The following is a 27,518-nucleotide window of genomic DNA, read 5'->3' as shown; positions in this document are numbered from 1 at the left end:
CACCTTCCACTTGCTGGAAATAAAAAATACTGAGTGTGGAATGTACATTTCTGTACATTCTATCTCCAACTGCTGGCCGATGGACACAACTGCAGCTTTTAGACTGATTTGGTGAGTGTGCTAAGAAATGAGTTATTCAGACTTCATACATGTTGATGCTTAATGATTCTTTTTCAGACATAACTTGGCACTAGTTATTGTAGTTTAATTGCTTTTTTTTTTTTTATTTGAAAAATAGTTTTATTTAGTCACATTGTTCCTAAATACATACACATAATCAGCGAACCGCTGTACCACAAATAATAATAAAGTGAACTGCAATACAACCACTTGAAAACATAATGACTTATCTCCCCCCCCCCCCCCCCCTCCCTTTATGGCTGAATACTCTGTACTGTGATTGCAGTAGTCCATAAGCGTTCCAAGTGTGCCCACTCTTCCGCTGCAGGGTCAAATCTACCCCTCCGTCTGTCCGTCAGCTGCTCAAGCCCCATTAGAGTTCGAAGCCTCGTTTTCCACTCTAGAAACGTAGGGCCCACTCTCTGCTTCCAATGGGCTGCTATTTCCAGTTTCGCAGCTGATAAGCTTAGTCTTTTTAGCCGCTTCTGCCATTTCTTGCCCCTTTTATTTCCCCACCCCAGTAGGCACCACTTAGGTTCTGCAGGAAATTGTGTGTCCAAAATAGAGGTCAGGTACAAAGTTATTTCTTCCCAAAAGGTACGTATTAGAGGGCAAGACCACCACACATGTATAAAACTCCCGATGTCATTATCACATCGCCAGCACCTGTCTGAAGCACCAGCATACATTCGTTTTAGCCTATCTGGCGTATAGTACCATCTGCTTAAAACTTTGAAGGCATTTTCCTTTATCAATACACACACAGATGCCTTTTTTACCTCCATGCATATCCTTTCCCATTCCTTCACATTCAGTTCACAATGCAGATCGCCCTCCCAAGCCTTCATATAAGGTAATTTAGTCAGTGTGCTACCTCTCATATAATTATATAACCTTGAAATGCCTCTCCTCCCCACCTCCAGTGTAACCCAGATGTTTTCTAGGGGTTCCCGTTCCCTCGGGTCTGCACGCAACCACCCCTGTTTGCTCATATAATGTTTGACTTGCAAATATGCATAGTTATCGGACTCCCGCAGGTCAAACTTCCTTCTTAATGTCTCAAATGACCTTAGTGTACCATCTGACATTAAGTCTCGGAATCTCCGCAGGCCTTTTCTATACCATTCATGAAACGTACCCCCTACTTCTCCAGCTGGGAACTCGACCTCATGAATAATATAAGCCAGTGTTGAGGTTTTAACTCCTTTTTTAAATTTGCGTTTCAGCACATCCCATGTATGTAACAGGTGCCCTATAAATGGGTTGTCCGTTCCCCCCCGGGAGGCGCACATCTTTCCCGATCCCCACAGTCCCCTTTCTAAATTACACCTAGGCTCCAATTGTTGCTCTAACATCACTATTGGTGCCCTGTCTCCCTTGCTCCATTCCGCCACTTGTTTTAATTGTGCTGCGTGATAGTACCACGTAATGTTGGGCATCCCCCTCCCCCCTTCCTCCACTCCGCTCCACATAATTCGCTTAGATAGCCTCGCCCTTTTCTCTCCCCAAGCAAAATTTGACATATCAGATTGTAATCTGTTCAGGGTACCCGAGGGAATTTCCAATGGCAGCGTCTGGAAGAGGAATAGCAGCCTAGGAAGTAGGTTCATCTTAATAACTGCTATTCTGCCCCACCATGAAAGCAGCCCATTTTTCCATCTACTTAAATCTGCTCTAAGTTCTCTAATCAAGGGAACATAATTAATTCCATATAAAGACCCAAGATCCCGCGGAAGCCTTATCCCAAGATAGCGAAAGCTCTCTCTGGCTTGCCTAAAGGAGAATCTGGTTAATATTCTCTTCAAATCTTGAGTGTGACCCGTAATACCCAACACCTCGGACTTGTCATAATTAACTTTAAATCCAGATATTCCCCCAAATGCTCTGAGCTCCATACATATATAATGTAGGGTCTCTTCCGGGCGACTTACATAGAATAGAATATCATCGGCGAATAACGCCACTTTATGCTCTTGAGCGCCCACCACAATCCCCTCAATGCTGACCGTCTCCCTAATCCTCTGCGCCAGCGGCTCAATTGCCAAAGCAAAGAGCAAGGGCGACAGGGGGCAGCCCTGACGTGTACCACGCTGTATCCGAAATTGATCAGAGTATCCCCCATTGACTTTTATACGAGCTTTTGGTGTTGCATACAGCCCCTTAAGCCATGTCAGTACCCCTGGGCCAAACCCCATATGCTCCAACACCTCCCATAAATAATACCACTCCACCCGATCAAAGGCCTTTTCTGCATCTGTGGTCAAGAGTACAAAATCCCCACCTCGACGTTGGGCCTCCCATATTATGTTTAGAGATCTCCGTATATTATCCGCTACTTGCCTATGCGGGACAAAACCTGATTGATCCTCGTGGATTAATTGGGGCAGATATTTATTAATCCCCTCCGCCATGGCCTTCGCCAATATTTTAATATCTATATTTATAAGAGATATAGGCCTATAGGATGCACACAGTGTGGGATCCCTCCCCTGTTTGGGAATCACCGAGATTCCCGCTTCATACATACTCCCCGACAGCGCCCCTGATGTGAAGCACTCATTCCCTACCCTTATCAACAGCGGTCCTACTTCCTTGCTCATTAACTTGTAAAATTTAGCCGTGTACCCATCGAGTCCCGGCGCTTTCCCACCCTTTAATCCTCTAATAACTCTCTCTATCTCTTCTAATGATATGGGCTTGTCCAAAAAGTCTCTTTGTGTCTCGGTTAATTTCCGCAACCCCAACCCACTTAAATATTCTTTAATCCTTTCCCCGGATTCCCCACTTTCCTTAGTGTACAAAGCTTCGTAAAATTGGGCAAACCGATCCCTAAGCTCTTTATCTTGATATAATACTGTGTCCCCCTCTCCCTTAAGTTTCATTATAGTATTGCCCACCCGTCGCCGGCGGAGGCAACGCGCCAACATCCTTCCAGATTTATTACTATATTCAAAAAACTTTTGCTGAACTAACTTTCTGTGGAAATCCAACTGTTTTATTTGAATGTGATGTAAATCAGCTCTACATTCCCTCAGTTCTGAAAGTGTTTCCGGGCACTGACCACCCTGATGTTGGGCCTCCAGGGTCGCTAGTCTTTGTCTTACCTCAAGTTCCCGCTTTTGCCCCTCCCTTTTCCAGTTTAATTGCTTTTTGTTTTAGAAGTTTATGTATAAAATAAAATATATACTTCTACGTATCTCTGCATTATTGCAGAATCCATGGGTATATTTTGCATCAAATTTCAAAGTGAAAGTATGTATGTCTTCCCATCTCTTCCCCCCCTCCTTTTTTTTCATAACAGGATCAGTAAAAATGGGAAGATTCAACGAACATATTGATAATCTATGAATCTAAGAGTTGCCACGTTTAAATCACATGGAAAGGTTACATGATGACACTGTTGATAAAGTCATAAGAGAACCAAAACTGCCCTGAATCAAGCCTCTTTCAAACATGTAACATCTCTCTCTGTAGACAAACCAACTTTTATAATTTAAGTATCGGACCGTCATAGAGTACTATATCATATGCTTCAGCAAAAAAACATAGCAGCTCCATTAGTCATGTTTCTCATATCATGCTAGCTGCTAAAAATCACAAAAACCCCAGTAAGGCTTGTGTAGCAGGACCTGGTGCTAAGGAGCCTTCTGATAATGGCTAATGATGCATGTGTGCAGCCATCTCTTCTGTTATAATGGCTAGGAGTTTCTCAGTAGGGTGACCAGTTTATAGCTACTTTATACTTCTTTTACAGTACAGGGACTGCATGTGCCCATTTCCAATTCTAAGGAAATTACCCTATTAAAAATAGTGGCCTGAACTGCAAAACCACATCAACTCATCTCCCATCTTTCCTTTAGGATGAATTTAATCTAGGCTTGGTAACGTGATGTTTGTTCAATTTGTTTAATTCATTCATGAGTTTTCTGAATGTTATTGAGATTAATGTTTGGATCCAGTACCTCTGCAGAATAACTCCTCAAGAAATCTACCACTGTAAATACTGAAGCATTTACAATTTCCATTTTGTCCAGATTTCCAGTAATTTTGTTTCAAATTTCATCCACAATGCCTTATCCTCCATTTATAATTAAATAGCAGCTTTGGGGTTACTTCTTTCTATAAATTCATACTGTCTGCTGTCCAATATTTTTGTTCTTGTAAGATGGATGGGGAGAAAGGTCCATTGATGCTAACAACATTAAGGGGATAACTTTTTTTTAGATTTTGACTTTTAATTATTATTATTATTGTTGTTGTTAAACATTTCTAAACCACTAATTTGATTAATTAATTAATTAAAATATCCCCAAACAAATTGAAAAATGTAGGTAGAAAACAAAATAAAGTGACAGTAAAATAAAAATAAATATAAACTATATTTACCTGCATAACTGAAAATTAACTGCACTCTCCCACTTATCTGCATGTTGGCAAGGAGGGCAATTTTGTAAAAGCCCACATCTTCAGGCAAAACAGTTTTACCTGCAAAAATGGGCTATTTGAAAATTGCCTACCCTCCCTGTGAGTAAAATAATGCATATTTTTCCACAAAATTGGCAGAGGCAGGTGGTGTCTTATACCCTAATCAATATACTGAGGCATCAGTTTTTGAAGGCCAGAATACACTTCATCAGCTGCATCTGATGGACTCTGGCCCTTGCAAGCTCATGCCTCAATAATTTTGTTAGCCTATAAGGAGCCACTTGCCTTTGCCACTTTGTTACACCAGAACATACATACTTTCACTTTGAAATTTGATGCAAAATATACCCATGGATTCTGTAATAATACAGGAAAAGTAAACACTGCCCTCTAAAGAAATACTTAGACGTATGTATTTTATTTTATACATAAACTTCCAAAACAAAAAGCAATTAAACTACAATAACTAGTGCCGAGTTATTCATGCTCCCTATGCCAAAAGACAACGTGTGATAAAAATAGTGAAGCACATTAGATGTAAAACTCAATTTTGCATAGGTCATCTTGGTAAGATAGAGGTTCCTAAGGGGCCCTTTTACAGAGCGGCGGTAAGCCCACATTGGGACTAATGCTGACTCTTCCAGGACTAATGCTGACACAATGCGGCCCTGGCGGTAGTCCCGCCCTGAGAACGTGCCATTTCCAGGTGAAAACAAAAACCAAGTTCTGCCCAGTTACTGCCGGGTTAGCGCGCAAGCCCTTATCGCTACCTCAATGGGTAGTGGTAAGGGATCCCCACCACATGGCCACGTGGTAAGAGTTATCTCATCATGTGGCCATTTGTTTTGGGGGAGGGAGCTTTTACCGGCTGCAGAAAAAAATGGACTTGGTGTGCGGGAAAAACGGCCCCTGCCGCTAGCACAGGGCACTTTTTCCCGCAGCTTGGTAAAAGGGCCCCTTAGTTTGCAGCATATCTATATATATAAAAGGCAAGACCAACGTTCTATGAAGCCTCCAGCCGGAAGTGTGAAGCGCCAGAGATATCCGGTTTCCCCATGAGTGAAGGAAAACAGCACAGCACGAAATCCCTCTCTCTGTAGAGGGGGAGGGGAGAGAGATGCCCTCACTCTCTCTGTAACACAGAACAGCAGGAAACTTAACACTGAAGGACTGGACTCCAAGGGGGGAGGGGGAGGGAGAGAGGGCAGAGGGCAGGGACACACACTCCCACATGCACACTCTGAAGAAAACCTTGCTAGCCCCCGTTTCATTTGCATCAGAAACGGGGCTTTTTTACTAGTTTTATAAAAAGCTCATGAATTTGGAACCTTTTGTAAAATACCTAAAAGAGCACAAGAAAAACACACCTAATTACAAGCACCTGCAAGAACAAAACAAAGCCAAAAAAATGGCATCACTCAGGTCTCTGTGTATGTAAATGCTAGCACATACGTGGCAGATTTTGCATTCTGCATATATAAGTGCTGGCATTAGAAAACTGTACATCCATGGGAAGCCAAATTCCCAAACTCAAAATTATGTATCTTCAAGGCTGTTTTAAATTCCAGAAAGGTAAGTACAATTGCCTCCTCGATCACTCATCCTAACTCCTCGTCGAAATGCAAGCAGCTGTAAATGCCGCTGGGGATATTTTTTAGAGCAGGGAGTTCTCAATCCAATTCTTAGGACACACCTAGCCAGTCATTTCTTTCAGGATACCTACCATGAACATGCATTAGACTGATTTGCATACACTGGAGGTAGTGAATGCAAATATACTTCATGCATATTCATTGTGGATATTCTGAAAACCTGACTGGCTGGATGTGTCCCAAGGACTGGGTTGAGAGCCCCTGTTTTAGAGGAATATGACTACTTCCATTGTAAACTAGGAAATACATAAAAACCTTTCAGGTCTACCCACACCAAGCCCCCTTCAAATGCATATATACATGTGTAAGAAACTATTGCACAGTACCTCTAACTGAATAACTTCTTCTTTGGTGAGATGGTGCTCCTTAAGTCTTTTAAGTTGTAACTCTGTCCACTTGTCAACGTTCCAGACCGATTTGATGGACTTTTCCCATAAAGCCAAACCTCTTCTCAAATTTTCACCATAACTTTCAATCTTTTCATTTATCTGCCAAAAGATTTTGAGATTTGAATACAAAAATTCTTAGTAGCAAAAACAAAACCACATCAAGCAATTTGCTATATGCTAAAGGAAAAAAAAATTACTGTTTCTTTTCTCCATCATATAAAGTTCATATAGTCAGGCCAATATTTAAAGGGAGTTATGCATTGGCATTGGCCACAAACAGTCTGCTATTTTGGCAGCTGAATTTGACTGCCAAACTTAGCTGGCGATGCGCTGAATATTAATGGATAGCCGGTTATATTACACGATATAACCAGTTATCCGCTAAGCAATAACCAGCAATATTCAGTGGGAGATAACCGGCGATCTAAGTGCTATTTAACCGGCCACTGCTATAAATAAAAGCAGGGGCTTATGCTCCTTTATAGAATAAGCTCCTACCAGGTACCCAGTTATAGAATTTTCCCTTAGGTGGACAAACACATAATTCTGTTATCCATAGATTTCCCAAAAATTTAGGGATGATATCAGGACATTTAAATTGCTAAATTGTCAGATATTATCCATATATCAGTGAGCTGGGTTAGGTGAGGTGTGTTTAATTGAACCTCTTTTAGACCCCTTCTGGACTCTTCCAAATGGGGGGGGGAAACATCTCAAGTTCATCCAAAAGGTTCTTTACAGTTTCCCTCCAATCCCAGGGGGGTTGGTTTTGGGGAGGCATCAGGAGCCGTAATTCAAAACTGATTCCCATGACCACTGCTTTCTGACTTTCTGGATCTAGGTATATCCTGGGCCATTTATGTTCCCACATATATATATATTTTTTATCTACTCTTTTTGGTTCAGTGAGTGTGGCTTATTTGTGTATAGCAGATAATAAGGATAAGCACATATAATACAGTATGTAGGAATAAAGACAAAGATAGTTTTCAGGAATAAGATCTTATTTATTCTTACCAAGAGAAAGTCTTCAGTTCAATACATACATCTGGGTTCAAATGCACAGAGCTCTGCTGTCGGTCAAGTGTTGAAGAAGCTTCTAACTTTTCTGTCTGAATGTTTGCTCTTTTATAGGCATAGATCTCAATAGATGCTTATGGCAGTACCTATTTCTTCATCTTATTGGCCAATATCTCTGTACCAATTTTTTTCCCTTTTCCGGCAGATGTTGATTTCTACTCTTTGTACCATCTTGTACCAACTCTTTCCTGTTCTAGTTATTTTGAAACATCTCTTTTCCGGGCCAGGTGTCCATCTATTTGTACCCAACTGTCTTTTCCGGTAAACATCTCTTGTTTTTGCTATTTCAAAACTTCACATCATTTCCGTTACCCTGAACATCTTATTTTTATTTTTTTATTGTTTCCAAACTGTCTTAATACCAGTATACCAGTTTCACAATCTATTTTTATATAATCTTATGACCTGTGTGCCCTGCTATAGAAATACAAGCTATATTTTACAAACCATTTTTATCTATTATTCTATCATCATATATGCTATATTCAATTTGTAATTTGTTTCAGGTTTTATTAAGACTTCATCATATAGTCCTGCATTTGCAGGTTCTCAACTGTTATGCCATTAGTGGGTTATCAGGCCTAGTCAAGGCTTCTCTGCTGACCTAAGTCCTGTAACCTGGCTTACCACCATTCCAGTGGATACTCTAGTTCCAATCCATATTAACAGGTGCAAGATGAGTCTGGAAAATTATTTAGATAGCAGCAACATTCAGCTGGTAGCCAGTAAACTGATAGTGCAGGTGTAGTCACCGACTAATTCGTCTGTTGGCACCACTACCTACACAGATGGCAGCACTTAATGTACAGATTAAGTTAAGTTAAATGCTAGTGTTTAAGCTGGTGACCATCCAGCTTATTTTCGAAAGTGATAGCTGGCCATCTTCCGACACAAATCGGGAGATGGCCGGCCATCTCCTAAAACCGGCCAAATCAGTATAATCGAAAGCCGATTTTTGGACACACTCGCCAGCATTCCGTCGCGGAGGCGGCTAAACTTCAAGGGGGCGTGTCGACAGGGTAGTGAAGGCGGGATGTGGGCGTGCTTACGAGATGGCCCGCTTCAGCTGATAATGGAAAAAAGAAAACCGGCGATGACGAGCATTTAGCCGGTTTTATTTGGTCTATTTATTTTCACGACCAAGTCTCAAAAAGATGCCCAAACTGACCAGATGACCACCGGAAGGAATCGGGGATGACCTCCCCATACTCCTCCAGTGGTCACCAACCCCCTCCCACCCAAAAAAAAACTTTAAAACATTTCCTTCCTAGGAGGGGAAGCCAGTCGGCCAGCTCGTAAAAAAAAAAAAGGATCTTGCTAATCAGTTATGTTATGACTTACTTGTTATGGAGTGCTGTGTTTTGTGATACTGTTTTGAGAAATGTTCAAGAAAGACTTCATACAAATTAAAAAAGTCCCTCCCTGACGTGCACTTCCCTTAATAGCCGTCTTTCTCTTGATGGCTGTCTTTCTCTCCGAAAATGCACTTCTCTTAATGGCCAGCATTCTCCCCAAACAGGGAAATCAAAACAGTTTTTGCTCACAGTTTTTTTTAGTAGTAACAGTGGGATTTGAACCAGCCACCTCTGCATTACAAGAGCCATGATGTAAAAACTTGGCCACAGCTCCACTTACTTGGGTGTCCCCTCCCTTTTGATTATACCCCTTCAGGTCTCTCTCAGCCAATCACAGTGTGTTAAGCTGTCTGTGAGTGGCTGAGAGAGACCTGGAGGGGTATAATCAAAAGGGAGGGACACCCAAGTAAGTGGAGCTGTGGCCAAGTGGTTACATCACTGGTCTGATAATGGAGAGGTGGCTGGTTCAAATCCCACTGTTACTACAAAAAAAGCAGTGTGCAAAAACTTTTGATTTCCCTGTTCAGGGAGAAAGACGGCTATTAAGAGAAGTGCACTTTCAGAGAGAAAGACGGCCATCAAGGGAAAATGCACGGCAGGGACTTTTTTCATTTGTATGAAGTCTTTCTTGAACATTTCTCAAAACAGTATCACAAAATACAGCACTCCTGAACAAGTAAGTCATAACATAACTGATCAGCAAGATCTAAACATCCAGAAGTACCAGTGCACTACGAATGCTGGCCCCTCCCACGGCCAAATGCCTTGGATTTGGCCGGGTTTGAGATGGCCGGTTCCAGTTTCCATTATCGCTGAAAAACAAAGTCGGCCATCTCAAACCCGGCAATCTGTGGCATTTGGCCGGCCCCAACCGTATTATCGAAACAAAAGTTGGCCGGCCATCTTTTTCAATAATATGGTTCCGGCCAGCTGTTGCGGCACCGCCAAAATAGATCGCCGGCAATTGATTTCGCCGGCGCCGTTTGATTATGCCCCTTTATGCCAGCTAAATACTGACCTCTGCAGTCCTGGGGGAAAAAACTGCATTCCTTAAAGGCTATGATTTTTCTCATTGGAAGGGCACATGAATAATCAAAAGCTATTCTATATGAGCCAAACCTGGTTTTGAACACTTATGTTATAACATCTTTGTTTTTATTCATATTTAAACCGATTAGAAATATCACTTTTCATGTATCTAGACCAGGGGTGGGCAACCATGGTTCTGAAGAGCCATAACCTGGTTGGGTTTTCAAGATTTCCACAATGTATATAAACAAGGTGCTTCAGTTTAACATAGACGATTCATGGCAGTTTTTGCTGCAAAAGAAGCTTCTACCAAGTTTTGAGTCAAGAGATGTGAAGATGTATGCAGTCAACACTTGTTTTTTTTTCTTAACTACATTTTGAGTGTTTATAGAATTGTTCTTTCATGTTGAAAGTGTACAGTATGTTGTATAGACTAAACCTTGGCAAATAACACTTCTGATTTCCAAGAAAAGAGGGTTTTACATACATCCAACCACCTGTCAAGTAGACTGTTAGCTTCTTTTTCAAACGGTGGCTCTTGAAAGCTTTTCATCTTGCTCAGCTGGAACTGCAGCATTTTGCCAATATTATTCACTTTGTCGACCTCTGCCGAATGTCCACTTAATTTTTCTCTCAGAGCTTCAGTCTGGAAGACAAACCATATACATCTGTACTCTGCATTTAATCCAACACCAGGTAATGAATTAATAATTACAGTTCTCCAACTTCAGTACACTTATACAGCTTCAAATTAATCTTTTTAGAGCACTAATGTAGTCACTCGTGTTTGTCTTCATTTAGCTCTACAATGAAAACACAAATTCTCACACAAAATCTACAAATTTAGGGGTGTAGTTACCAGTAGCCCACTATAACAAGATGTGTTATTTTCTTGTTAACCTAATATGCATATAAAGTTGATTTACATGCATAAAAATATTTACATGCCTTAATCAAACTGAAACAAACTATAAAACTGTCCAAAAGTTAGCTCAAAACAAATCAAAAATATTTTCTAAGCACACCCCTAATGGCTTATTTGGCTACATGTACACACATACACGTACATGTGCCAAGATGAGCACATATAATACTATGCAAACTGCAGCTTCTGTAGATATTTCTAGGGGTACAGTTTAAACCAGTGTTTTCTGATGCAAGGCCCATGGGACAATGAAGACTTTGGGGTGGCTCTCACCGTCATTTAAAAAATTTTTTTTTCCTCACTAGATGGAGTTCTGAAATGATACCCATTCCTACCTGTTTGACTCCAAGCTTTTCATTAGGGGTATCCTCAAGAAGGTGAGAATTTCCAAATTAATTCTCTTCATCTACTGAGAACTGCCTTGTCCTTCAAGCATTCTGTCCTCCCCCCCCCCCCCCCCCAATTCACTTCCCCATTTCTGTTTGTGAGCTTAGGTAGACAGGAAGGAGAAGAAAAAAAAGCAAAAAACAGAATGGGGACCACCCCAGAGGTCTCCGTTGGCCCCCAGGCCTTGCATGAATGAACACTGTGATATACCCATCAGCTTGATTTCTCTAAACTATAAATGCATTTTGGCTAAATAATATTAAAATAACACAATCAACAATGCATGCTTAAAACTAAATCATATGTTTATTGCAAGGAAATACTGACCTCTAGTGTTAATCGCTCAAACTAAAATGGATATATTAATTTTCATTTGCTCTCCTCCTCCCTGTTCCTCTCTACCCTGTAATTCCATTGCCTGTAATGTCTTGTCTGTCTGTTTTACCTAGATTGTAAGCTCTTTGAGCAGGGACTGTCTCTCTATGTCAAGTATTCAGCGCAGCGTGCGTCTGGTAGCGCTACATAAATGCTATTAGTAGTAGTAGTAGTTACATTCAGGTACACTGGATATTTCTCTGTCCCAGGAGGGCTCACAATCTAAGTTTGTACCTGAGGCAATGGAGGGTTAAGTATACCGTGACTACTCTAATTATGGGCTTTAAAAGAAAACTGCATTCTTGGTGATTTACTCTTAGAATGAAGAATAAAGTCCTCACAAGACTCACCTGAGCAATAGTCCGCTGTAGGTTGTCTTTGCCCATGTAGGATGACTGCTTCTGAACGGCATGCTCTCCTTGCTGAATAAGAGCAGTCACAGTATTCTTGCAAGTCTGAAAATCTCTAAGGAGTTCCATTACTTTATTGCAATCTTCATGACTAGTGGAGAAAAGAAGGTCTGTGAGGTTAAATTATTCCAATCAATACCATAATTCAGCTCTCCAGTATTCCTTCCTTTTGCATCTAACAGTTGTTTGCAGAAAATCAGTTCTGTTTTACTGATAAGGTTTATTTCAAACTGTCAAATCTCATATGCTATTTGTTCTTATTTAATAGATTTTTTATAGGGGGTGTGCTTTTGGCTTGCTTGGGTGGCTAGAAATTTAAAGTACACACAAATTGCTTATATGCACCTATACCTATAAATTAACATGTGTACAATTGATTGCACACAAAAAACTTCTTGCAAACAGACAATATAGTCACAGATTAGGTGAAACAAATTTTTTAAATGCATAAAAGTCAGGGAAAATGTGTTTTAAATAAACACAAACTAAATGTTTTAGGCTGTGCATACCCCTAGATTTTTTTAATCATTATTATATGTTCAGGCCTGGGCCTCTCATCTTTGCCCACCCAAGGTACAGTGATTATTAAATAACCCTACCCAAATAAACAAATTTTGTTTACATTTCTAATCTTGAACAGGATATGCTTGTGAAGAAACAGTGGGATACATTTATAAGGCGTGTTAGCGTTTTTAACATGCCTTTAAAGTTAAGGCGCATTAAACACTAATGCGCCAATACATTCCTATAGGTGTGTTAGCGTTTAACACGCATCAATCATTAATGCGCTTTAAAAATAGCCTATAGCATGTCTTTGTAAACACAGGTCAGTGTGTTTTATGTTTCAAAGGTTTTTATTGATGATAATAAACATTGTGAACATAATCAATAAATTCAAACACTTCGTAAACATAAGAACAGGTCACAGTTGCAAATGTATTGGATATTTTCCTGCATTAATTATGTCTTGAAGTGTATTTCTCCGATTTGGCCACCAGGTGATGTTTCTTTGCTGTAAAGATGTTACAGAGAAATGAATGCTCTTTTCTTTAGTTTAACACAAACAGGAAGCAAGATGCAGTATATTTTTGAAATGTGTTCTGGGCTCTGGTCTGGAGTTTGAAGCTAACTAGCAGTTACTGGTTTTGAGTTCAGTCTTAGCCAGGGAGAAAAGAAAGACAGATCTCTTTGCTGAGGCTTGGTGAATTATATGTCCTGATCTTCCCACATACTTTTTAGAAAGTAAACAAATGTTTAGTGTTATAATTGATCCATATTTCAGTTATCTGTTATTATTTGCTGATCGAACATTCTTTTGTACACTGTTCAATTTTTAAAGACAATAAACAATTTAGTTCATTGCCTCTTTGTCTGGACTGATAAAGCATCCTGGTGGTTTGTGTGTTGGGTCTGTGAGTGCTTTCTGGGAACTGTGGGACCACTGGGAGTGTAGCCTCCGGTAACCTAGAAATCACTAGGAATAATTTGAGAGCGGGAGACTCGCCCAGAGGCAGTTGTGGCCCAGTCAGTGGGCGAAGGGTGCTTGTGTAGAGCACGAGTGACAGGTGCAGGCGGACCCGAGCTGTGCTGGAGATAGACCCTCTAAGTGGCTGCGGGGTAACCCGGGGCACATGGCTAGGTGTTTGTGACAGTGCTCACTTGACAAATTTACTGCACTTTCTAAATGAGCCTTCTCCCAAACAGTAATAGTGTGCCTATGTCAAAACACTGTTATGTAGGAGGGGGGAAGGGGAAGGAGGCAGAGGAGGTATGGGTATTGGTTTGGTCTAAGCACAGGAATGTGTATGCTTGATCATCTACCGAGACTGGTAGAGAATCAGGGAGACGAAAATATAAAACTGACTTGAATGGGGACCTGTATCCTGAGAACTGCCAAACTTATATGGCTGACAGCTGAGCGATAGAATCTTAACTTCTGCAGAATTGTCAGGAGCAACTGGGCAGACTGGTTGCGCCAACTGGTCATTATCAGCTGTCATCTACTAAGTTAGTATACTAAGGGGTCCTTTTACCAAGTTGCAGTAAAAGGGGGCCTGTGCTGGCGTCAGTGTGTGTTTTTGACACGTGCTGAGGCACCTTTTACCACAGTGAGTAAAGACTGTCGTCTTCTTTTTTTTTTTTTATAAGAAATGGCCAAGTGGTCATTTTGGTGGGGGGGGGAGCACTTACCGCCACCCATTGAGGTGGTGATAAGGGCTCCCGCGCTAACCCGGCAGTAACCAGGCAGCATGCAACACTGCCCGATTACCGCCGGATAAACACCAGTGCTTCAAAAATAAAAATATTATTGTAGCGCCAGAAGTGGCGCGTGCTGGGGGTGGGAAATACCAACGGGCTGCTAAAGTAGCCCAGCAGTAGTTCCAGATTAGCAAACGGTAAGCCCGCTTTGGGCTTACCACTGCTTTGTAAAAGACCCCCACAATCAGGAATGCTAGCAATTGACTGTGTTAGTATACTAAATCAGGAATGCCAGCAATCTCTCCCAGACAAGCATGCAGCAGTAACCTATCACGTACCACTATATGTGTCCTAAGATTTAAGCCTATGAACTATGATCTTTTAGGCAGAAATATAATAGGGTTGCTATTCAAAAAGATTTAAATGGCTGGGAGAGACTCCTGGCTATTTAAATCACTTGTGCAGGACTAACCGGGCATATTCAGTGGCACTTAACTGGACAGTGCTGCTGAAAATGCCCAGCAGTAGCATAGCCAGAGAGCAGTTTTGGATGGGCCTAAGGGGAAAAATGGATGGGCCCTAATTATCCTCTCCACCCCTTCCATCTTTCCCCCCAGACCAAAGGTTTACAAAACATTATAAGTACCTGAGCTGGCAGGGATCCCCAAGCCTGCCAGCTGAAAATCTCCCCAAAGGCGCCAGAAACACATGTGCTCAGTTCGGCAGTCAGTGACTGCTTCCCAGCATTACACCTACATTGAACATCCTTATTCCGCAGTCCCAACATTATAGCACAGAGCAATTTATACTGTATACAACAACATGTTCTGCAGCAGCTCTCAATAAAGATGAGCTGCCTTTTTTTAAATTTTGTGTAGTGCATATTTAACATTTTAGTGCATACTAAGTTGCTTTTATTTAGAATATTGTATCCGAGCAAGATCCTAATATGACTTGAGAGTCATAATACCTCAGAACAGTGCATGCTCAGGCCAGACGCAAACAACTTCTGGTCCATAAAAACCAGTTGATTTGATTCACCACCATTATATTAATGCTGTTGAATGTAAAATCTGTGTGTTCATAGGTTCCTTCTTTTCTCTGCTTCGAAAAATAATGACCTTTTAAGAGCGTGCCTTCTCCAGTGGAGGCAAAGTAATTGAAATGCAGTGGTATGCAACTAAAACATTTTTGTTTCTTTAAGCTTGTTCTATTATTATTTATTGCATTTGTATCCCACATTTTCCCACCTATTTGCAGGCTCAGTGTTCTATGTTTTTTAACTTCTGTTTTATGGCATTTCATTTTAGTGAACTTTAAAAAAACATTTACTCTCACAATATGCAAAAATGGTATAACAATATTCATATTTTGAGAAAAAGTGACATCCCATTGGCTTAGTTTATTGATCCTTACCCTTCAACAAGTGAAAGTCTAGTCTCTTCCCATAGATTTTCAACATTTCTATACTGCTGTTCTGCTCCTTCTCCTTTCTCCTTCTGGGTTTTTAGATTATCAACTATTTCTTTGAGGCATTCTTTAGCAGGAGTATAGGAACTCAGCTTCCTTTCCAGATCAGTTAGAGACTTTATCCTGTTAGAAAATTAACAGAATGTGATTAAATCCTGGAATATAAAGCAGATGATTGTGCAACCCTATTATAAATTATATGTAGGGTTTCTATTCACAGGTGTTTATAAATTTATATCACTTAGCAGTCATTAACGCTGAAAAAGCAGAAGATTTGAGTGCAGGATAAAAGATCAGCCAAGGAAAGGGGGAGAGAGAACCAAAGTAAATGGTGCTCTCCAGTGTTTATCCAATGAACACATTTCGATTTTTGACATCAAGAATGTTTTATCAGTATTTATTCATTAAAATCTAAAATTAGAAGTCCTAATTATGTTCCACAGGAACTGGTCTGATAGTTCACCCACATTTTCTGTTCCTTTATAAACATTAAAATGCCTCTTGTTTGGAATTTTTTCCCATGTGGAAGGCAATTTTCAAAGTCATTTACTCAAGTAAATATTGATTTACTCATGTAAATTGGTTGTCTGAAAATTGCCCCCTCAATCTACCCAAAGGTACATAAGGTGGTTCTCGGTGGCATGTTTTAGGCAGGGTTAGAATATAACACACATAAACTGTGTTTTTAAAGTACACATGAGATTGAAGGGGGGCAGACTCAAGAAAAATGTCAGGAAGTATTTTTTCACGGAGAGAGTGGTGGATACTTGGAATGCCCTCCCGCGGGAGGTGGTGGAGATGAAAACGGTAACGGAATTCAAAAATGTGTGGGATAAACATAAAGGAATCCTGTTCAGAAGGAATGGATCCTTAGAAGCTTAGCGGAGATTGGGTGGCAGAGCCGGTGGTAGGAGGCGGGGCTAGTGGGTGGGAGGCGGGGCTAGTGCTGGGCAGACTTCTACGGTCTGAAAATGGCAGATGCAAATCAAGGTCAGGTATACACAAAAAGTAGCACATATGAGTTTATCTTGTTGGGCAGACTGGATGGACCGTGCAGGTCTTTCTCTGCCGTCATCTACTATGTTACTATGTTTACCATGAAAAAAATCTACCTGCAAGAAAACCAGAAACAAAATTCCAAGAACCCTGGGCAAGTTTCAAAGGGAAAGTACTTAGTTAACTTTTCCTTTGAAATCTGGTGCAATCAAGGCCAGTTCAACTAGGCAGGACTAGGTAAATATCTAGGGCAGTTGCTTCAGGGGGTGGGGGGCACCAAGGAACAGCTGCAGTCAAAGCAAAACAGCAAGTTCTACAAATTACAAAATCATATAAACTATGGGAAGTACTTTTGCCAGCAGAGAGGGAGGAGCAGTTTACAAATAGCCCATTTCCGTACATAAGTATTGCCATACAGGGAAAGACCAAAGGTCCATCAAGCCCAGCATCCTGTTTCCAACAGTGGACAATCCAGATCACAAATACCTGGCAAGATCCCAAAAAAGTACAAAACATTTTATACTGCTTATCCCAGAAATAGTGGATTTTCCCCAAGTCCATTTAATAATGGTCTATGGACTTTTCCTTTAGGAAACCATCCAAACCTTTTTTAAACTCCGCTAAGCTAAGCGCCTTTACCACATTCTCTGGCAACGAATTCCAGAGTTTAATTACATGTTGAGTGAAGAAATATTTTCTCCGATTCGTTTTAAATTTACTACATTGTAGCTTCATCGCATGCCCCCTAGTATTTTTGGAAAGCGTGAACAGACAGACGCTTCACATCTACCCGTTCAACTCCACTCATTATTTTATAGACCTCTATCATATCTCCCCTCAGCTGCCTAGGCATTCACTTCCTCCTTGGTATGCCAAACTATCTCATACATATTCATTGTGGACATCCAAAAAACCCGATGGGATGTGGCATGCCCCGAGTACTGGGTTGAAAAGTCTTGCTCTAGATTATTCTGAAAGAGTTGATTTTAGGAAGACCAAAGGTCCTAAGAGTTAATTTGAGGGAAAGCGCCAGACTGAAGCTTACTAAGGATACCTAATTATCCATATGCCAGCCCTGGGTGCAATATCTGCAAGTACAAGGTACCCATGGATTTTGCTCCAAAGAAGACAATTTAAAAACTTGATCCTAGAAGTCTATGGGGAACAGTTTCTAGAATATAAAGGTTCGGCTGAATATCTGTAAAAAGCATTTGTAAAAATCAATATTTTATTTTTCTCTCATACATCCTTATCAGAAGCCAGCTAAGACCAGATAACCAGAACCAAACAACAACAACAAAAAATTCCCTTTGGGCCCAATATTCAGAAAATGCTGAGCTTCTAAATTTATGCACCTAAGAAAGGGGGTCTTTTACAAAGCCGCGGTAGTGTTTTTTAGTTTGTGGTAGAAATTACCTGGCGGTAAATGCCGAGACGCCCATAAAATTCCTATGGGCGTCTCCGCATTTACCGCCAGCTGATTTCTTCCGTGAACTAAAAATGCTACCACGTCTTACTAAAAGACCCCCTTAGCCTCCTAAATTTGTGCCCTATTTTAAGCTGAAAATGTATCTTAATTTAGGAACTTAAAAGTTATGCTCATATATTTCAACCTGCCATGTGTTTGCCTACATTTATGAGCTTAATTTATGATCCTAGTGCTAAAAATCACTGCTAAGCTCCTAACTTCTTTTCCCCACACTAAATCTGTCCCTGCCATGTCTTATGCTCTAAATAAAAGAGTTCAGCGGCATTTTGAGTAAAACTCTGGAGGTCTTTTATAAAGCTGTGGTAGAGTTTTTAGCTTGAAGCAGAAATCAGACGACAGTAAACGCTGAGATATCCACAGGAAGTATAATGGGCATCTCGGTGTTTACCACCAGCTGATTTCTACCACAAGCTAAAAACGCTACCATGGTTTAGTAAAATACCTCCTTTTTTGCACTTAGCCTTAGCAAATTTTCAATTTATGAGAATAAACTTAAAGTTGGGACCATAAATCTTCTAAATATCAGGCCCTTTGTTTTAATGGGGTTTTTTTTTTACCCTACAACAGAGAACAATACTAGAAGTCAGTACTTTCTATATACTGGGTGTCACGTAATACCAGTCTTTAGGTAGGGAAGGCTTAAAGTGTGCTAAATTTATGAACTGCAGAATTTACAATACAGGAAAAGTAAACAAACGAATAAACCTATTTCAACATATCACATCACACTCCATCAATTAAGCTCTGAACATGTTATAGTTTAAAGCAGTGGTGCTATAACCAAGTCAGAACCCTAACCAGCAGTAGCTGGGATCACTAAAACCAAACCATTCCCCTTAGCTATGGACCTTCACGGGGCAATCAGCATGGGGCCTGTGAGTCAGTGAAAGTTCGCAGACCTTGCTGCCCTCCTCCTCTGCCACCTTCCTGTTCTACAGTACTAGGATTTGTGTGCACACACTTAAGCCCAGGGCTGTCTGCTGCTACTGCTGCCACAACTGCTTCTGCCTTCATGCTTTGGATACCTGGGGCAGGAAGGAGTGGAGGTCTGCTATTTAGCTTTCTTCTTTATCCAAGGTTCTGTGAGTTTTTAAGCATTAAAATGGGGGTCACACTAGATAAAAGTTTGGGAAACACTATGTTAAAGAGAGAGGGGCCAGAAACAAAAGAAGGTAAAGACCAACCTTAAATGAATAGCATGAATTGTTGGGTCCTTTAATCCTATTTTGCTAAGCTGATTATATATATCCCCAATGTGTTTTAGCAGTTCACCATGCTTTGCAAAAAATGTCTCCTGAAGTTCTTCCTGCTTCTTCTTCTCTTCTTTTGACAAGAGGCAGCGATACACATCTTCTACTTTTTCAGACATATCTGTAATGAGTTTTTCACACGATGTTGCTCCTCCACTTTCTGGATCCTGCATGGAGATTTCCACAGTCTTCATCAATTCATCCAAGCTTTTAGCTTCTACTTTCATCATGGAAATTTCTTTCTGCACGGCTTCAATCTTCAACCGGTTTTCTTGCAATTCTGGTGCATCCATTGCTACATTCTTTGCTGCTGTTGCTAATGAAAGCTGAGCGGTTCTGAACCTGGACAAGAAATCTTCAAGCTTTTTCAGGATAGTTTCATTACTCTGCATTTTCTGATTTGTCTCTTCAAACTGCTTTCTATACTGGAGCATGATGTTGCGTGTCATTTGTAGGTCTTCAGAGCTAATGTTGCCTGCTGTATCTACTTCAGAGGAATCCAGTTTGTTGCACAGTTCAATCTGATCATCAACAGACTTTTGAACATCCTGAGATCAATCACAAGAAGAATGTAACTAAGAATGACATACTGTGTTTGATTTTGCTGCATTCAAAGTAAATCAACACATCAGAAATTGCTGTACATTATACATAATTTTAGGCTTCAGCACGGCAATAGCTCAATAGTCCCTATAGAACTATAACAAGGAACCCAAAAGTTAAAATAGTTAGAATTTATGGGTCAAGGTACAGAGGACTGTTAAAAGAACAAGAGATTTAAGAAGCTCCCTTGTTTAATTTTTAAATTAAGTCTGTAGGTACTACACCCCAAAAACAGGCAGCACCATCCCTGTTTTCCAAAAAAAGAGATTGTCCAGTAGAGGTCAGAGTCTAGTCAGGAAAATCTAACTAGGAATAATCCCCTGCAATCAAACAATATTGATATTTGGGTATATAATACAACAGTACACACCCATAAAAAGAGCGCTACTTTGTCAACTTTCACACCATCTATATTGAAATAATTGTTCATTTTTCTACTGAAATACTTTGCTATCTGTTTTACTTTTAGTAAATGCAACTGTCAATGGCCAATATGTACTTTGACTGTCTGTCTTACCTTCAGCTCTTGGAAAATGGAATCAATATTTGACAGAGTGAACTGCTCTGTATCATTTTTGTGGAGCTGTTCATTTGACTCACACAGAACGACTGCTTCACTGTCTATTGGTAAAAGAACTTCTAGAGCGCTCTTCAAGGACTTCATTCTAAAAGAAAAGTACACTCCAGTAACATCATCAGCACAAATGACATTTAATTATTTGTTTTTATCGTAGATGTTTTCAAGGCTGCTTTAATCAAATTTCAAATTTAAATCAAGGTAATCAAGCAAAAAAAAATTTTTTTTTTGGGGGGGGGGTGGTTGTTTCATACAAACTTCTTCTAGCCTCTGGAGAGCAACAAGTGAGAAAAGAAACCCAAAACAGCAAGTATAAATATCATTGGGGGGAGCCTTCACACACTCAAGGATACTTTTACCAAGCTGCAGGAAAAAGGGCCATGCACTAGCGGTGGGGGCCATTTTTCCCCACTCGCCTGGCACTTTTTACCGCAGTAGTAAAAAAAAGCCCCCAGTACACATGGCCATGCGGCAGGGAGCCCTTACTGCTACCCACTGAGGTGGCGATAAGGGCTCTCGCATTAACCCGGTGGTAACTGGACAGTGCAGGGTGATGCCTGATTACAGCCGGGTTATCACCGCACAAGCCATTTCTGGGGGTTTTATTTTTCCCCAAAAAAATTAAAGAACAATAGGGAAAATTCAAAAACCTCAAATTATTTGCATGAAGGGAGTTTTTGACCTTTTCCAGATCAGACTCCAGCAACAGATTACACTTGTTTAGCTGCAATAATATTTATGCAGACCATGCATAAGTTTCCTTGGGACACTGTCTAGTTCGAGCACGGGCAGAGTTGAGAAGTAGGTAAGTACTTTTAAAAAATAAATGTGTATACCAATACCACTTTCTGTGCACTAGCTGTATCTGCCTTGAAGCAAGTGTAACTTTGTGTATAAGCCGTGCACCACCAGTAATCCTTTTCGGGAGTTCATTTTATAAAAGGCATATATGCATGCAAGTTGGCTTTATAAAACAAATATAGTTTATATGGATTTCTGCTGCATAAACTAAGCATCCTGTTATATCCTTTTTCGACTCCTGTCCTATAACTTTATTAACTAACCCTCTTGAATCTCCTATGTTTCTAACCAAGATCAATACTCTCTGCAAGGATGCTCCACAGACTCTCATTGTCCCTTCGAACTACTAACCCCACTCGATACTCTGTAATCGCCCCCATTGTTTCATGTAAGCCACACTGAACCTACTAAAAGGTGGGAAAATGTGAGATACAAATGCAATAAATAAATAAATAAAATTTCCTTCATAATCTATAATCTCCTGCTGGAAGTACAAAGCATTCATTTTATTACACCCCTTTGACATTGGTTTGGTAGTGACTGCTCAATGTTTTATATCTCTAAGACTGTGCTTCTCAATTCAGTCGTTGGGGTCCATGCAGTCAGGTTTTCAGGATATCCATGATGAATATGCGTGAAAGAGATCTGCATACCAAGGAGGCAGTGCACACAAATCTCTCTCACGCATATTCATGGTGGATATCCTGAAATCCTGACTGGCTAAGTAAGCCTCGAGGATTGGGTTGAAAAGCACTGGTCTAAGAAACCACACAGTATCCTTTTACCAAATGTTCCTAACCGCTACTAATATTTAAAGGGCAATTTTCAAATTGCCTCTATTGGTGCAAAATCCTTGGGTACATTTTACCCTCGGTCTTTCCTCCACACAGGAACTTTTCCTCCCTCAACCGAAACACGTCTCCAGGAACACTGAAGGTGGGCAATTTTAAGACAGTCAACACACAGAGGTAAAGGGCCAGATTCTAAAAATGGCACCCAAATTTTAGTACATACACAAATTTATGTACATACACAAATATTAGGAGGTGGAACATCATATGTGCAATGATGATTCCATTGTGACACCACCACATATTCCTCTTGGGGATATAATGGATGTAAACGGTATGGTCTGAGCACATTTAAAATAATTTAAAACACTTTATAGTATTTTTTTTAAAGTGCATACATAAAAATAAAAAAAGATAAATTATTTTGAACCCAAGTTTAATATAGTGAGTGACCCAAATTTCAGTGCCAAAAAAAATCGACACTAACTACAATTCTGTAAAGGGTGCGTGCCCTTTATGGCATTCCACTTAGCACCAATTCCTGCATCTAATCTTAAGCACCAAATTTACACCTGCTGAAACCTGGTGTAAATACTGGTACCCAAGATGGGAACGCTGAGGCAGTATTCCGTATCAACGCATGTAACTTTTTGAAATGCCACTGACACGCCCATGCCCTTCCTAGGACCATGTTCCTATTAGACAAGCTATTAGAGTTAGGTGCCATGCTTTACAGAATAGTGCACAGCTAGATGTGCATGCAAATTTTTATAAGTGCCATTAACTTCAATAATTATACAGAATCCAGGGGACAACGCTTATTACATGTATAAACTGCTTCCAAATTGCACGATTAGTGAATGTTTTTTCCTAACGTAAAATGTGAAATGACGTGATGTGAAGCTGTGTCATACCGGCTGGTTAGCACTGCATGATATTCTTGCCATTCCTTGTTTAATCTGGTTCTTTGTTGAGCTATTCCAGTCTTCTCCACATCTTCCACAAGCTTTTCAACCAAACAGGAAGTCTTTTCAAACTCTTTCCAGTAAGAATTAGTTTTAATCTGTAAAGCCTAAACAGAATATGGTACATAGGTTCAATGGCAACTAGCAAACTGCCAAAAAGATTCACAGAAAGAACCCCCCCCCCCCCAAAAAAAAAGAGAGAAATCTAAAATGCTAAAGTTAAAGTGTGACACAGAATATGAACATGGTTTTGAGGCAGCCATGGGCAAAGAAAGTGTTAACTCTGAGAAATAATTATATATATATAAGAAATGATATTAAAAGCTTGAAGTTTGAATTCTTTTCACTCTGCCAGCAAAGTAGTGAAGGAATGCAGGCTGGAATTAATTAGAGTCTAGTTTGGCCGAGCTAAGGTTAGGAAAGGTCAGTGAGAAATGAAACTCTGTCCCTTGTGAATTGCCAATGCTAGCTGGCACATCTGTAAATTATTAGGCTTACTGAATAGTTTTGTAAGCAGGCACGAGCCAGACATATGACATATTGTAGTTTAAGAATAGGCTGAAATACTATTTAGAGAGAGGCAATAGATTAGTATTTAGAAGTTCTGTTTATATTTAGGATATGTCTTATAAGAATGCTTACTTTAGAATATGTTGTATTCTGTGTAAATTAATAATTCTGTGTGGAATGTTTGTTCAACTTTCTGTCTGACGTTCTGAGTAGGGCTACAGTGAAGGGGGGCCAACATGTGTTTTGAATTAACTATGGTCTTAGCTAGTTCTGTGTATGGAGCTGAGAGGTGAAAAAGGTCAGAACTAGTCAGCTCTCTTCTCCTTGATTAATTATAGGTAACTGTAGGAATAGTCCTGAAAGTATAGCAGTATGCCATTAAGTAAGATTGGCTTTTGACCTCTTTAATGAATGCCAGAGTTTAGTTAGCAGTTAGTACTAGGAATATGAGAAATCAATCATAATAACATGTAAGAGACTGGAGACCAAATGTCTGGCTTAAGGGGCCCCAGGTCAGAGGTCAGTTTAGGATGTCTGGAACCTATGTAACTGATATTTCAAAAGTAATGATTGGTTGAGGCAAGGTAGCCAATCTAATTCCTTAACCAATTGGAGAGTAAGGGGGCTGGGCTAGGCTAGGCTGGATAGAACAGTATTTAAGTAGGAGCAGAAGCAGTTTACGTCAGAAAGAACTCAGAAGGAGCTCAGAAGAAAGAGAAGGACAGAAGGAACAGACAGAAGAAGGAGAAGACAGCATAAGAAGAGAAGCAGCTGAGACAAAGACACAGAGAGCTGAGAGAAAGAGAAGAGAGCTAGAACTGATGTCTTGCTTTGTTTGCTGGCAAATAAAGAAGATTTTTCTCTCATACTGGTGTGTGCTGTCTGACTCCTGAGGCATCACAAATTCATGCATCAATTCCTGCAACAATTCTTGGTGGCAGCGGTGGGATCCTGAATCCTGCATTAATCCCAGCACCTAACTGACTGGAGAACATTCGCCGGGTATGTATTTTGTATTCTGTATTGTAATCCTAGCTAGGAAGTTGTAAACCAGCCCCTCAAGAAGGAGGGAAGGAGAATCTGATCAATTCTCAGCGAAGGCCCTAGTACCTTCTAGTCGCGGGGACTAGAAGCGAAAACGCTTGAGCTTATCTGTATCTGAGAAATCTGAAATTGTTGGGTGGGATTTTCTGTATGGAATGTGTGATGAGTGAATGATTAAATGAGTGCGGACTTCTTATAGCTGCATTTCCAATTAACGCGAGTTCAATTGGTCAGCAACGGAAGGAAGCGATTGTTGTCTGTCTACCTAGTGTCTCGAGAGTGCAGACCCCTTACTGCATTCTCAAAAATTCCCCCCCTTTTTGTGTGTTGTAACTGTAAGCATTATGGGTGGGACATCATCTAGACAAATTGTTACCCCCCTAGATTGTATGCTTAGAAATTTTAAAAAAGGTTTTTTAATTAATGACTATGGACAGACTTTAAGCTCAGGTACTTTAAGAACCTTGTGTGAAGTTGAGTGGCCATCTATGGGAGTGGGGTGGCCCCCTAGTGGCAGCTTAGATATTGAAGTAATCCGGAAGGTATACAGCATAGTTGTAGGAGAATCAGAATATTCTGAACAACTCCCTTATATAGATTCCTGGGACAGCCTTGTGACTGACCCTCCCTCCTGGTTGAAAACTTATATGGGATCCCCAGTAAAATTCATGTTAGGCCGTGTTCAAAGAAAGATTAGAAAATCTAAACTAGAAGAGGGAAAGAGCCCCAGGAAGCTTACCACCCAATCGGTGGCTTCCGCCCCTACCCTGTCCGAGAAACCCATACTCTCTGATGACCCCTCAGACCTTGAGCCACCACCTTATGGCCCATTGTTGGGGTTCCGTGCCGCCCCTAGAGATCCACGCCGCCCAGCTCAAGCCTCTCCAGTACAGGCTTCTCCGGATAGTTCTTCCCCTCCTGTGCGAACCCCACCACACCCTAGGTTGGACTTTTCACCTGGCCTCTACCCTTCTGTGCCAAATCCTCTCCTGTTAACCTCTGTAGACCCACTTTGGGCTCCACTCCCTGACTCCTCAACTCCTGACAGCCCAGCCTCTCCCTCTAGTACCCCTACCCACTCATTAGGGGCCCGGCATCCCTTTCAATGGACTGAATCACCTGTGACCACCTCTCAGTCTATGAGTACCCCTCCCCATCCCTCAGGATTTCAACCTACCTCCACTGAATGGGTTAGACCCGCTGCAATTACCTTTGAGCATGATAGGAGGGTAGCTCCTAGCTCTACCTCAGGTTCCATTCCCACCTCCTCGAGAGTTCTGCCACTTCGTCAGGTAACTACCACTCGACCGGATCCTAATAATCAGGGTCAGGTTATACAGGCACAGGCCTATCAGTATGTACCCTTCACAACCACTGATCTCCTGAATTGGAAGACGCATTACCCCTCTTATACTGAAAAGCCTCAGGCAGTGGTGGACCTAGTGACTAGCATTATGGCCACCCATAACCCAACCTGGACTGATTGTCAACAACTTCTCCTGACCCTCTTCACAACTGAGGAGAGGCGGAAGATTTTGCAAAATGCTGAGGCCATCACGCGAGAGCGTGTTCCCGACGGGACACAGGATCCAGAGGGATGGGTTAGAGCTCGGTTTCCTCGCGCAGCTCCAGCTTGGGATCCAAATGATGGGCAGCACTATGAACTGTTGTCTGGCTATTGCCGGGACTTACTGGAAGGTATGAGGAAAGGCATAAAGAGGCCCATTAATCTGGCAAAGGTCTCTGAAATTCTCCAAGGGGCAACTGAATCCCCTGGGGCCTTTTTAGAGCGACTAATTGAAGCCTACAGAACATACACCCCATTTGACCCTGAAGCCCAAGAAAACCAGAGAATGGTGAATAGCGCATTGGTGGCCCAGAGTATGCCAGATATCCGGAAGAAGTTGCAGCGTCAGGAGGGATTCGCAGGGATGAATACCACCCAGCTAATTGAGATCGCAACCAAGGTTTTCATTAATAGAGATCAGGAGGTGCGCCGAGAGGCTGACCGGAAGATGCAGAAGAAGGCCGACCTTTTAGCGGCAGCCATTACTAATTCCACCCTTAACCGAGGTCGACCTCTAGCTAATGGGAAGCCAAAGTGGGACCCCGGACCACCAGCCAGGCCCCGAGATTCCTTCAATCAATCCCGGCCAAGGGGGGAGAATCCCAGACCAAGATTGGAGAGGGACCAGTGTGCCTATTGTAAGGAAAGAGGGCACTGGAAAGATGAATGCCCCCAGAGGCGCCAGGGACTGAGAAGGGGACCAGGAGATCGAGGAAGCCGAGGCCGAGTTCGAGAGGGAAGATATGAGCCTCCTGAATCTGACATCATCGGGATAGCCGAGATGGCAGAATGGGACGAATAGGACAGACCGGGTTCCTACAAACTGGGCTCCCAGGAACCTATGGTCAAGCTAACTATAGGGAGCCGCTCAATTCCATTCATGATTGATACAGGAGCTGAACATTCTGTTGTGACAGAGCGATTAGCGCCTGTGTCTGGAAAAACTGTCCGAGTGGTGGGAGCCACGGGGGTGCAGAACCGGAGGCCTTTCCTGACAACCCGTAGATGCCAATTAGGCTCACACATAGTCACTCATGAATTCTTGTATATGCCAGACTGTCCAATCCCTTTGTTAGGTCGAGACCTGCTGTCCAAGCTTAGGGCCCAAA

General features: G+C 41.3%; 1 protein-coding gene across 1 annotated transcript in view; it reads right to left on the bottom strand.

The window, feature by feature from the left end:
* Positions 1-27,518, bottom strand: part of LOC115477096 (nesprin-2-like) — a 119,511-nt gene that overhangs the window by 33,379 nt on the left and 58,614 nt on the right. Inside the window, exons 17-23 of the mRNA XM_030213712.1 lie at positions 23,238-23,395; positions 20,672-20,819; positions 19,486-20,099; positions 15,763-15,939; positions 12,088-12,238; positions 10,538-10,696; positions 6,524-6,685 (exon numbers count right to left, since the gene is read on the bottom strand). Coding sequence (XP_030069572.1) covers positions 6,524-6,685; positions 10,538-10,696; positions 12,088-12,238; positions 15,763-15,939; positions 19,486-20,099; positions 20,672-20,819; positions 23,238-23,395 — 1,569 coding nt within the window. The remainder of the gene's footprint in view (positions 1-6,523; positions 6,686-10,537; positions 10,697-12,087; positions 12,239-15,762; positions 15,940-19,485; positions 20,100-20,671; positions 20,820-23,237; positions 23,396-27,518) is intronic.

Source organism: Microcaecilia unicolor, chromosome 9 (genome assembly GCF_901765095.1).
Source record: "Microcaecilia unicolor chromosome 9, aMicUni1.1, whole genome shotgun sequence".
Lineage (NCBI taxonomy): Eukaryota > Metazoa > Chordata > Amphibia > Gymnophiona > Siphonopidae > Microcaecilia > Microcaecilia unicolor.
The sequence above is the reverse complement of the archived record's forward strand: the minus strand, read 5'-3'. Positions and strand labels throughout refer to the sequence as shown.